The sequence below is a fragment of the Schistocerca americana genome, chromosome 7, assembly GCF_021461395.2.
Source record: "Schistocerca americana isolate TAMUIC-IGC-003095 chromosome 7, iqSchAmer2.1, whole genome shotgun sequence".
Taxonomy (NCBI): Eukaryota; Metazoa; Arthropoda; class Insecta; order Orthoptera; family Acrididae; genus Schistocerca; species Schistocerca americana.
Genome location: NC_060125.1, coordinates 449206666 through 449219344, shown reverse-complemented (window position 1 = coordinate 449219344; position 12679 = coordinate 449206666). Strand labels below are relative to the sequence as shown.

General features: G+C 43.8%; 1 protein-coding gene across 1 annotated transcript; it reads left to right on the top strand.

The window, feature by feature from the left end:
• The first annotated feature begins 2229 nt into the window (after positions 1-2229).
• Positions 2230-10364, top strand: LOC124622997 (oxytocin-neurophysin 1-like). Its single transcript, XM_047148786.1, has 3 exons — positions 2230-2334; positions 6324-6528; positions 10231-10364. The coding sequence occupies exons 1-3, from the start codon at positions 2230-2232 to the stop codon at positions 10341-10343; spliced, it is 423 nt and encodes a 140-aa protein (XP_047004742.1). The 3' UTR covers positions 10344-10364.
• The last annotated feature ends 2315 nt before the right edge of the window (positions 10365-12679 follow it).

The following is a 12679-nucleotide window of genomic DNA, read 5'->3' as shown; positions in this document are numbered from 1 at the left end:
GCTGACAAGTGCGAGAATTATCCCACAATCAGCTTAACAGCTCATGCATCCAACCTTATGACAAAAATGATACACAGAAGAATGGAAAAGCAAATTGAGGATGTCTTGGATAACGATCAGTTTAGCTTTAGAAAAGGTAAAGGCACAAAGGGGCAATTCTGACGTTGCGGTTGATTATGGAAGCAAGACTAAAGAAAAATCAAGACACGTTCATAGGATTTGTCGACCTGGAAAAAGTGTTCGACAGTGTCAAATGCTGTAAGTTGTTCTAAAGTTTGAGGAAAGTAGGGGTAAGCTATAGGCAGAGTCGGGTAATATACAACATGTAGAAGAGCCAAGAGAAAAGAATAAGAGCGGAAGACCAAGAACGAAGTGCTCGGATTAAAAGGGGTGTAAGACAGCGATGTATTTATTCGCCCCCTACTGTTCAATGTGTACATCGAAGAAGCAATGATGGAAATAAAAGAAAGGTTCAGAACTGAAATTGAAGTTCAAAGTGAAAGGATATAAATGATACGATTCGCTGATGACATTTATGTCAGTGAAAGTGTACCACACTACTGTGCAGAGCGCCAACTGGAATGACGAATTCCTAGCTCTGTGACTGCATGTGTTGCTGTGTTGACCTGGATAAAAGGTAAACTACTATTGTGATTCCGTTGTACATTAAGGGGAGGGGGGAGTCCTTAACGGGAATTGCGGACGAATGACGCACCTATATTACTGCCGTGTCTACGTGTTGAAAACTAGGGACAGAATCTGTGCGATAAGGTGTTAGATAGGCTCCTTTCTGCAGCTCGGTAAGGCTGAACGAGAAAATAACGGAAAAAGACTGAAGACATTATTTCGCGTTTATCTTGACTGCTCACCAACGCTAAAACTTCAGCTGCACCAAGAATTCGCTCTAATTTCCCATGAAGAGAGTGACCTCTAAGGATACCCAAGACATACAGTGATTGCGGTAGGGAAAGCGAATGGTCAACTTTGTTTTGTTGGGAGAAATTTAGGAAAGTATAGTTCATCTGTAAACGAGGCCGCATATAGCACTCTAGTGCGACCTATTCTTTAGTACTGCGCGAGTGTTTGGAATTCGCACTAGGTCAGATTAAAGGACGACACCGAAGCAATTTAGAGGCGGGCTGCTAGACTTTTAGCGAAAGGTGCACGAAGATAAAACACGACAAATTAGGGCTTATACGGCTGAATATAAACAATAGTTTTTCCCTTGCTCTATCTGCGGGTGGAACAGGAAGGAAAACCACTAGTAATGACACAGGGTACCCTCCGCCACGCACCGTTTGGTGGCTTGCGGAGTATGTATGTAGATATGTAGATTTAGACAGAGTTACAGTTTTTCTCATAAATGCCAGCAATGATAAAACTGCAGTTCAGTGGAGTCGCGGACATTGACTGCTAAAAATTCGAGAGATTTCAGCTACGAATAAAATGGCTGTAGCCAGATTGCCCAGGCCCCCTCCCCTCCATTGGACTATGACACCGGTGAATTATGCAGTACTTGAAAAAAATCAGGTCGTGTATTCCGTTGGAGCCTCCCTAACCCAGTACATGAAGGACTGACATGATCCAACAACTGAATGTTACTCTAAGGTCTTACGTATGCATGCACAGTTAGCTAGAGTCGTCTAGAGTTTTCACGATTTGCCCCATGAGAACTGCACTGCTGTAGTAAAGATCTGGCAGGACTAGAGACTGCACTAAAGTCCGTTTACTTTCGGGAGAAAATAGCTTTCATATTTTTTTCTGGGTTACATATAGTCGAGAGGGCGATTTCCTGAGTTCTGCAAGAGTTGGTTTTTCTTAATTTAAATGCCCATCAAAGATTATGCCGAGTTCTTTTACTGTTTCTTTTTTTTTAATAGGGTAATTGGGTGACAGCTGCCGCTTAGTTTCTTTGCTTCTAAGCATCATTCTACGTTTACACACACACACACACACACACACACACACACACACACACACGTGTGTGTGTGTGTGTGGTAGAGAGATGGTTAGAAGCAAAGAGATTAAGGGACAGATGAAAGGATGTAGAGGGTTGGAGGATGAGTGGTTGTATTGCAGTCCAGAGGTGAAAAGAAACAGGGATGTGGGAGGGGGTTGGAAGCAGTGAGGACAAGATGGCCTGGACGGTGGGCATCGTTAGTATTCCAGTCCCGGACGGCTGTGGGGGTATAAAAGCGGTGGACGCGACTCGACCGGCACACAGCAGCCATGAGGTTCCAGCTAGCAGTACTGCTCACCGTAGCTGTCAGCATCGCGGCCGCCTGTCTCATCACCAACTGTCCCCGTGGGGGCAAGAGGGCCGGCCTGCAACACGTAAGGCGTCCATGTTCTCACTTGCTGCGCTGTCTACTGTTTCCGTCTTAAAACTTCCCGCTATTTACACAGTTAACAAATTTATCAACTCTCTCCGAATTACCTTCACGTTATGTTTATTGTTAAGTCATCTCCCTCTGTTCGGGTTTGCTGAGTCAGTCCTCTTCAGCAGTATGGAAAGGCCTTGTAAGGGTGACCGGCATCAACAGCCTTTAGTTTCTGATCCAAGTGTACTTCTCCAGTAGGTACGCTGTCTTAGTGTTCTGGCAGGTCTCAGAAACGCCTGCTGCTTTTACCTATGTCGAACGTCATGCGTCTGACTCAGCAACAATGAATTGCGTAGAATGGGGAGACTTGAATTGGACATGCGGTACGTGGTAGTGAGAGGCTCCTTTACGTTGTCAGCACTGGGCTCGGTAAAGAGATACCATAATGCACCACTGACATTAGCGCTAGGGTGTCGCTAGTTGCAGTCCGGAATGTAAAAGAAAGAGCATCGGGTGGTTGTATTTCAGTCCACGAGTGACTATTTCAGAAGTTAACAATAATTACGTTATTACAGTGCCTGTGTTGTTCAGACGTAGGATGCAATCTTCCTGATGGAACAGGCACTGTAGCGACTGCAACTGTTATGAAATACATGAAATGTATTCGCAGTTGCGAATTTGGGCAACCATAAGCTGTATAATGGAATGACGAAAACGAAAAATTGTGCCAGACTGGGACTCGAATGCGGATTTTTAGCTTATGGGGAGCGATTGCCTTACCATCAGGCGATCCGAGAACGACTCACGGGTAGACATAGGGTTGACAACATGGGGAAGTTTGGGTTTGTCTATAAATCGTGCTCGGATACCCTAATGGTAAGATAAACCGGCAATCCGAGTTCGAGTCCCAGTATGGCACAAATTTTCATTTGCATCATTCCATTCTACTACTGATGGTCGTCCATAATTGACCTACTGAGATCGCACTGAAACTGTCTAGACTTAATGACAAACTTCAGTCTGGGTCTGTCTTCGAATGGTTGTCATTAAGATAAGGCATCAGGCAGGCAAATGGAGACCGATAATGAGGCCACCTTCAAACTTGTCCAGTGCTGGTAATGCTGTCCCAGACGAGCACGAGCGGCATCTCCGTGTCCGTCACAGTGATCATTCTGAAAATCTTCATGCCCCTTGTACGCCCTGTGAGACGCTGCAGCAACTCTAAATGTGAACAACACTAATGTACTCTGGTTAGCATTCTACTGGTCAGAGAGTATTGTAACTCGAATCATTTACATATCCGTTGATAGTGTGCACGTGTATGAAGTCTCACTGACAACTGACCATATCTTCTGGATGCTAACTTTTTTTCTCAGAGAGTGTAATTTGATCAGCCAACGGCGTTGCTGTTGTGGTAACACCAGTTTTCCTTAGATTACCGAATGTAAGCGCTGTCGGGCTGGACTAGCACTTGGATGGGTGACCATCCGGTCTGCCGAGCACTGTTAGCAAGTGGGGTGCTCAGCCCTTGTGAGGCAAACTGAAGAGCTACTTGGTTGAGAAGTAGCGGCTCTGGTCTCGTAAACTGACACACAGCCGGGAAGAAGTGTGCTGACCACATGCCCCTCCATAACCGCATCCAGTGACGTCTGTGGGCTGAGGATGACACGGCGGCCGGTTGGTACCGTTGAGCCTTCTTGGCCTGTTCGGGCGGAGTTTAGTTTTAGCGTAATATGATCAATTATATATTCAGAGGTAAGCTTTTTGTGCTGGGACGTAGATAACTATTGTACCCTGCACATTGCAACTGGCAGAATGATCCTCCACCTCTCTTCACAGAATGGGTGTAGCAGAAAGCAGTAGTGTATGTGCAACATGGTTATAGTGTGGGCTACTGTTCCTGCAGAAGTGTCGACACGGGAGCCCAAAGGCCAAAGCGCGTGCCTGGACCCACGCTTATAGTGTAGCCGGCACAATGGCAGCTGGTAGAATAACATTCAGTCCCCACTCTTCAGACTCTTCCAGAAGTGTCCACATTCCGATTTTAAGATTCCCATGGTTACCTATTAGCCAGGCAGGCAAGTTTGTGCACATTATCAGCAGAACGGGTAGTTTGCCCGCCCATCTTCTCACTGCCCTACACTACGTAGCAGTTTATTCTGTACTCCTTCATAACAGTGTTAAGAGCAGACTTCGTCATTAATGAAAAGTCTTTTCATACCCGATTAGCGCAAGACGAGGCTCAATGAAATATATGTTCATTTTGGATCATTTTAGGCCAGGAAATGGTGAATTTTATTTGTCCTTTTCTTCCTTTTCAGCGTTTTTCGGCTTTATTTATTTATTTCAATATGAACAAATCTCTGAAACTTCACTCTCTTTCGAGTACTACTGGCTATTCTCAATTCGAACCAGCATCAGCTCATCTCTAATGCATGTTTTCTGTAGTAAGCAGAACCATCTGTAAAATTTGAAATTCCTAAGAACCTGAAGATGTCTATTACACTGGAAGACCAACTGAAGTAAAGTTTTAGAAGTCTAGTTTCTGTAACCTTAGTGTGTTTCAGCCAGCTAAAAAAAAAAAAAAAAAAAAAAAAGAGATAAATCCGCCCAAACAGGGCTTGAAACCCAACGGTACCGGCCGGCTGCTGTGTCATCCTCAGCGCACAGGCGCCACTGGATGTGGATATGGAGGGGTTGCTCTCCAGGCCGTACGTCAGTTTACGAGACTGGAGCCGCTACTTCTCAATCAAGTAGCTCCTCAATTTGCCTCACAAGGGCTGAGTGCACCCCGCTTGCCAACAGCGCTCAGCAGACCGGATAGTCACCCGTCCAAGTGCTATCCCAGCTCGAGAGCGCTTAATTTTGATTTGACGAGAATCAGAGCTACCAATGCGGCAAGGCCATTGGCGGACCCCAGTTACAGCAATTTTAATTACTTTTCCAGTATGTGTATTCCGGGTTCGCTGAAAAACAGTTCATTCTAAATTCCCAGTATGCATTTTAGCAGACAAGGAGTTCGTTTGTCATTTGATGTTGATCTGAAAACTACATACATGATAGAAGAAGCTTTTCTTTCATACTAAACTTTCTTCGCACTACGTGCATACCACCAGAATGTGGTTTTTAATATCCACGGAGTGATATTCTTTCCCTATTTCAATCAATGCCTGCCTATATACTACTAATTGGCCTCACGCCCTTAGCATTCATTTCTACCCACTTGTCAGCCACCGTGTCTTTGTCCTTTTTCAAAACATTTATGGAGTGAGGAAACTGCTGGTAAAATTTACAAACATCGCTTAACATACTCGAGGTTCCCGAATGCGTGTTTAGTAACTTTTTACACAATTTCCGCTGCGAGACACATACTGATTTAGTTGAAACTGCCTCATGAACGCAAGAAAGCTTTTTCCCTCCTGGACTTGGGCTCTGCTACTCGACTGGTATATATTTCCCAATTATTAATTCCTCCTCAGCCTTCTTTAAGTTCGGTTTGTTCAGTTTCCTGCGCCCACCGTTATGATAAATGAGCTGCAGCGAAGTTACCTACGCAAACATATCCTGCCTAGTCCTGCTGCATTGATAGAGCAACCTGTTGTCAGCTGCAGGAGACTGAACGGGGTTTGTGAAGCTTGGGCGTGCGGAAACCCAAGTTGATCTGCTGTGCTTCAGTACACAGCTACCTTGGAAATTCGTGGTAAGTTCCTATGGGACCAAACTGCCGAGGTCATCGGTCCCTAGGCTTACACACTACTGAATCTAACTTACGCTAAGAAGAACACACACCCATGCGCAAGGGATGCCTCGAAGCTCCTACGGGTGGAGCCCTGCGAGCCGTGACAACAGGTACTCTTGTGTCTCCGTCGCGACAGGTTGAGTTGATTAAGTGGTTGCAGCGAAGACAGGGGCAGGCGGGCTGTAAGGAGGGAACTTGTACATCTCTAAACTCTTGGCAGACAGGCCGCAGCGCGGCTACAGCCTGGCCTGCTGGTGTTGCAGAGGTGCGCGCCGTGCGGCCCCGGAGGGCAGGGTGTGTGCCTGGGCCCACACATCTGCTGCGGCCCCCGCATGGGCTGCCGGCTGGCCAGCCCCGCGGACACCGCCGTCTGCCGCTCCACGCCGCCCTGCCCCCTGGACAGCCCCGAGATGCGCTGCGCCGGCGGCGTCGGCCGCTGCTCTGCGCCGGGAGTCTGCTGCTTCAAAGGTGAGCCCCGTGGCCAGGCCTGTCGGGCTACGGAATTATTCTTTATCCTTCTACATCTTCAATTAGCCATTGAGGGACAGTGAGGTTCAGTTGGTTGCCTGATTGGTGACATATTCCCTGGTCATGAAGGGACTTCCTCTCCTTTTTAAGGTGCCATAGCTCAATCGGTAAAAACGCAACTGCTATAGGACCACCTCGTTGCCAGCCTGTCTGTCTTTCTTTTCGACTGATACAAACCCTTTTTTTCTCAGGAAGAGATAGAAATATAAAGTTCAAATTTATGTCACACACGAAGGTCTACAGCCCCTTGGCGACATAAAAATTTGAAGCTTCAATGTCAATGCAATCGACAGATATCGCCATTTATATCACATATTCTGATACTCGCAATCACACTCATCGAAACCTATCCTTCTTCCCGTTGCCCTAGAATCATGGAATTTGACAAAAAGCAAGGTTTCACAATGAAACCAAAGTAAAAATCCGAAAACTGCATATCTGCAATTAGATTACACCGACAAATTTTTTTGTCATTTGTTACCTGATGCTCTGTCTTTTCGTCCGTCTGTTAAGACCCTCTTTTCTCAGGAATGAATAATGGCTCTGAGCACTATGGGACTCAACTGCTGTGGTCATAAGTCCAGGAATGAATAAACGTATCAAGTTGAAATTTATGTCACACACTAAGGTCTAGGGTCGGTTGGCGGTATAAAAAATTTAAACTCCTAACTCATCGCTATTAAAAGATACGTCCATTTATGCCACATATTTTCACACTCGGGAAGTCGCTCACCAGTACTTGCTGTTGGTCTAGAGTCAAAAAAATGGTTCAAATGGCTCTGAGCACTATGGGACTCAACTGCTGAGGTCATTAGTCCCCTAGAACTTAGAACTAGTTAAACCTAACTGACCTAAGGACATCACAACATCCATGCCCGAGGCAGGATTCGAACCTGCGACCGTAGCGGTCTTGCGGTTCCAGACTGCAGCGCCTTTAACCGCACGGCCACTTCGGCCGGCATCTAGAGTCATGAAATGTAGCAAAAAGCAAGGTTCCGCAGTGCCAACCAATGGAAAAAACTGAAAACGGTAAATTTGTAGTCACATCCCACGAAATTTTTTTTTCTCATTTGTTATCTGTCTGTCCGTCCGTCTGTTGAGACTCCTTTCTCTTAGGGAAGTTTAGACGTATCTCGCTGATCCTTATGTCATATGATGAAGCCTACGATCCCTAGGTGGTGTCAACAGTTGAAACACAATCAAAAGATAAGGCCATGTATGTTACATATTTTGATATTCGCAGCCTTACCCATCAAAGCCTATAAGGTACTTCCCATTTACCTAGAATCATGAAATTCGGTGGGAAGTAAGATTTCACAGTAAAAGTAAAGGAAAACACCCGAAAATTGATAATTATATAATTGATAATTATATCAAACGAAAAAAATACGTCTTTTGACATTTGTTATCCGACGTCAGATTTGAAATTAAAACATTCTCTAAAGTCTTGGAATCCCTGGGACCAATAACTTGCACGTATCAGTGTCGATAACAGTAAAAAATGGTCGAGATTCTCGATTTGCAGAACGGGTAACCCGTCTGTATACACATATGGAACCCTGCACCTGGCGAGTTTTTTAGAGCAGGAATCGGTAACCTTTCAGCACCCAGTGCCTAATACTGAATGCCTTGAGGATCTAATATTTCAGAAGTGTTGGAAAAAAATTAAATTCAGAAACCTTTTTCGCTTTGTTAGTACCGTTATTAGAAATAAATTAAAAATGAAATAAGCATACCAATTTAGTGAAATAAACCCATTGAACAGTTTTAAAGCATAATTTCAATTATGAAGAAAAAAAGAATTTTATAGCTAGGCAGGAGAGAAAATTTAATTTTACATCTGCATCTACACCCCGCAAATCACTGTGAAGTGCGTGGCCGAGGGAACGTCTCAGTGTAACAGTTTATGGGGTTTCTTCTTGTTCCATTCGCGTATGGAGCAGGGGAAGAATGATCGTTTAAATGACTCCCTACGTGCTGTAATTAGTCTCATATTGGTCTCAAGATCCCTATGTGAGCGATACGTAGGGGACTGTAGCACATTCCTAGAGGCATCATTTAAAGCCAATTTTGAAACTTTGCATATAGGGCTTCTCGTGATAGTTTACGTTTACCTTCGATACGATATCAATCCAGTTTCTTCAGGGCCTCTGTGAAGCTCTCTCAAGTATCAAAAAAGGTTGTCACCATCCGTCCTGTCCTTCTTTGCATTCCTTCAATATCCCCTGTTAGTCCTATGTAGTAAGGGTCTCACACGCTTGAGCAATGCACTCGAATGAGTCTCACAAATGATTTGTAAGCAATCTCCTTTGTAAACTGATTGCATTTCCCCAGTATTCTATCACCTGCTTTACCCACGATTGAGCCTATGTCTCATTCCATTTCGTATCCCTACAATGTGTTACACCCAAGGACTTATATGAGTTGACCGATTCCAACTGTGACTCACTGGTACTATTGTCATAGAACAGTACGTTTATTCGTTTTGTGAAGTGTACAGTTTTACATGTCTCAAAATTTAAAGCAAGATGCCAAGCTTTGCACCACTTTGAAATCATATCAACACGTGTCAGAGTATCTACGCAACCTCTTTCAGACAGTACTTCATTCATCGTCAGGTTAGCGTCATTGTCTGCAAGGTCATTAATATACAATACAAACTGTCAGCTACTGCAGATTACGACATTCACATCAACGTTTCAATACGTTAAAGGAAGTAAAGGAAGGAGGAGTAGTATTTATCGTCCCGTCGACGAGGAGGTCATTAGAGACGGGGAACAAGCTAGCATTAAGGATTAGGAAGGAAGTCGGCCGTGTCCTTTCAAAGAAAGCATCCCAGCTTTTGCTTTAAGCGATTTAGGAAAATCAGGTGAAACCTGAATCTGGGTGGCCGGACGCAGATCTGAACTGTCATCCTCACGAATGTGAGTCCAGTGTGCTAACGCTGCGCCACCTCACTCGCTCAGCTTAAAGAAAGACGTCGAAGCAATTCACAGGCATGCAGCCGAATTTATTACCTGCAGGTAATTTATTATACTGATTCTAGACGTGAGTTTGGGGAAATGCTCCGTGAACTCAAATGGGAACTCCTGGGAGGAAGACTTTCTTTTTCTCTACTGAGAAAATTTAGGAGACAGGCATTTACGACGGACTGTGGAACGAGCCTACTGACACGAACATACATCTCACACAAGGACTGCGAACACAAGATAAAGAGGGGTCAGTATTCGTGCGCAAGCCTATAAATAGTCTTTTTCCCCTTCCTCCATTTGAGAGTGGAACAGGGAAGGGAATGACTAGCAGTGGTGTAAGGTACCCTCCATCATGTACCGTATGGTGGCTTGCGGGATATGTATGTAAGTGTAGAAAATTGGTGCTGAGGTTTACACACTCCAAATCGTCACACCTGATCAATGACACTTTATAATTACTCCAGTTATTTAAAATGAAACTCAGTGTAAAGAAATCCACCTTGAGTGCATTACAGTGTGCTAATTCACCACCAAACTTCTTTACTAGGAAAAAGTGTGTTATTGAAGATAATTCACACGTTCGTTAAAAAAAATTCTGGTCTATTTTCTTTCTCATACTACAGATTTCTTTGATATCTTGTAATTACAATGAAATAATTGTATGTTTCAGACTCATGCCACATTGATACTTCGTGTGTCGCTGATACAATTGAATCCGTCGATCGGTATCCTGTGGACACGTTTGTTGTCAGCGACGGTGACCGCGACGAGATGAGAATATAATTTTGCAGCATGTAACAGTTGAAATCTGCGAATAAATAAAGTTCTCATCAAGATTGAAACTGTCTTTCACTTATAGTTGTTATGTTTGTTAGCAATATTCGAATTTTATTTTATGTATTTGTTTTTGTGAAACAAAGCTACTATGCCATGGAACAAGTCAAGAGTGCACAGCGCACTGACTAAAAATTTGTAGTTCACAGAATGATTATCAGGAAATAACAGTCGAACAGACAGACGGACGGACAATAAAGTGATCGTCCAAGAGTTCCAATTGTACCGACTGAGGTGTGGAAACTTAAAAAATGAATGCAAGTCATGTACAATAGTATATTCGGATATGAAGGAAGTAAATCCTTGGTAAAAGTCAGCAAACATATTAGCCTTCACGAATAATTCTGCATCGTTTGTTTAAGGATACTTGTTGCTGTCTTATTCCACATAACGTGTTTATACTTCAGCCATCTTAAGACACTATTATTGAGAAAAAAAGTAACATAAAGTGAGAAGTAATGTGTAATACTGTAACGAAATGCAAGAAGACATGCTGAGGTTCGATGACTTATCTGATGACTAGCGTTGATACTGAACGAGAAATGTCATTTTTTTCCTCATAAGTTTTCTGTTTCATCTGATGTGGGACGCCATGACACCCTCTACCACGCCAACATAAGGATTTTGCCCTATGTGACTCTCGCTAGTACAAATCCCACATGTGCTCATACATGTTCTATCATTCTGTCGATAAGTAGGCGAAGAGGTCCACCTCAGTGATTACATCTCAACAATTCCAAAGTTTTGTTGTACTCAGTCCACTCCCATTGCCTCGAAACAGCTGGAAATACGAGCTGGATCGACTCCATACTTTGAGGGCCAATCGATCCATGTCTTTTAATAACTGAGATACATTTTTAGTAGTAATCAAGAAATGTAAATGCTCACTGGGCTTGTGTGATGATTGCGAATTTACAAATATTGCTCAGTTTGGCATTTGTAATGCCAAGTACTCGAACAAGCCTCCGATATTTGAGACAACTTGCTGTTGCTATATCTTTAAGTGTAGATTATCTTGACGATATTTTCACTCATGAGAGCATAATTTTCGAACCGTGTTTTCACGTTTTGCAAGAAGGACTAAAGCATAACCCCAACAAGAGCAATTTTTTTTTGGAGAAAAAAGGAGGGTATATGTTGAATGCATTGAGCAATACATTTATGTAGCAGCATATCATTTTAACTGAACATCTGATCTATCCTACTAACCTCATGGAACTGCAAGCATCTGCACACGAAGTAAAGTGATAAATCTCTTCTCTAGGCTGATGATATTACCCGCTCACTCAACAGTCTTCGCCACCGGAAGTGTGTTCAGTACTTCCTATCGTCTCGTCATCTTCCCATGGTACTGAAGCTATGCTATACGGTCTTGATGCAGTTCTCGCAGACAGAAAGGCTGATGGTTCCAAGCAATTAACAATTTTTACATCTCAGAAAATCACAACCGTTTTTCGGAACAATTCACACACCGAAAAAGAGTTGTGTCATTAAAATGTTCTACAAATATTTATGCTATCTGATCAAAAATATCTGAACACTTATTAGTGAATATTTGTAGGGAATGCCTGGACCCTTTGACTTTATGACAGCTGGAATGCTACAGGGAAAAATGTTTCTGAATATCTGTGGCGGAATGGCACCACATTATTCCTCAAGAGTCGAAACTAGAGGAAGTAAATGCTATTGGATGTGAGGGTTTGGAGCGGTGTCCACGTTCTAACTCATCCCATAGGTGTTCCTTTGAGCTGAGGTTGGGACTCTGGGCAGGTCAGTCCATCTCAGGAGTGATACTGTCCGCAAACCTTCGCCTCACTTGGTACTTTCAGGCAAGCTGCATTGTCATACTGATGCAATCACCCACCGTCTCTGAACTGTTCCTCTACTGCACGCCGACACAAAGCTATGAAATGTAGTCATATACTTTCATAGTTAGTGTTTTCTTAAGTGAAATAAGAGGACCCCATCCTGACCACGAAAAACATGATACCACCTCTCCGGTACTTCAGTGTTGACGCAACACGTGATGGCAAGTAATTTTCTGCTGGGTCGCCAAACCAAACATAGCACGAATCATGACTCCAAATCACTCGTTTCCAGTCATCCAGTGCCCAGAGGCGTTGCTCTTTACGCCGTCTCAAGCGTCACTTGGCGCCGACCCCAGACATGTGTGTCTCATAAGAAGCTGCTCATCCACTGTACCCCATTACTTGTAACTTCCTGGGTGGACTGCTGGAAGCACTTTGGAGCTCATAACTGATTCCTTCCCTCATTTCAAGCGATTG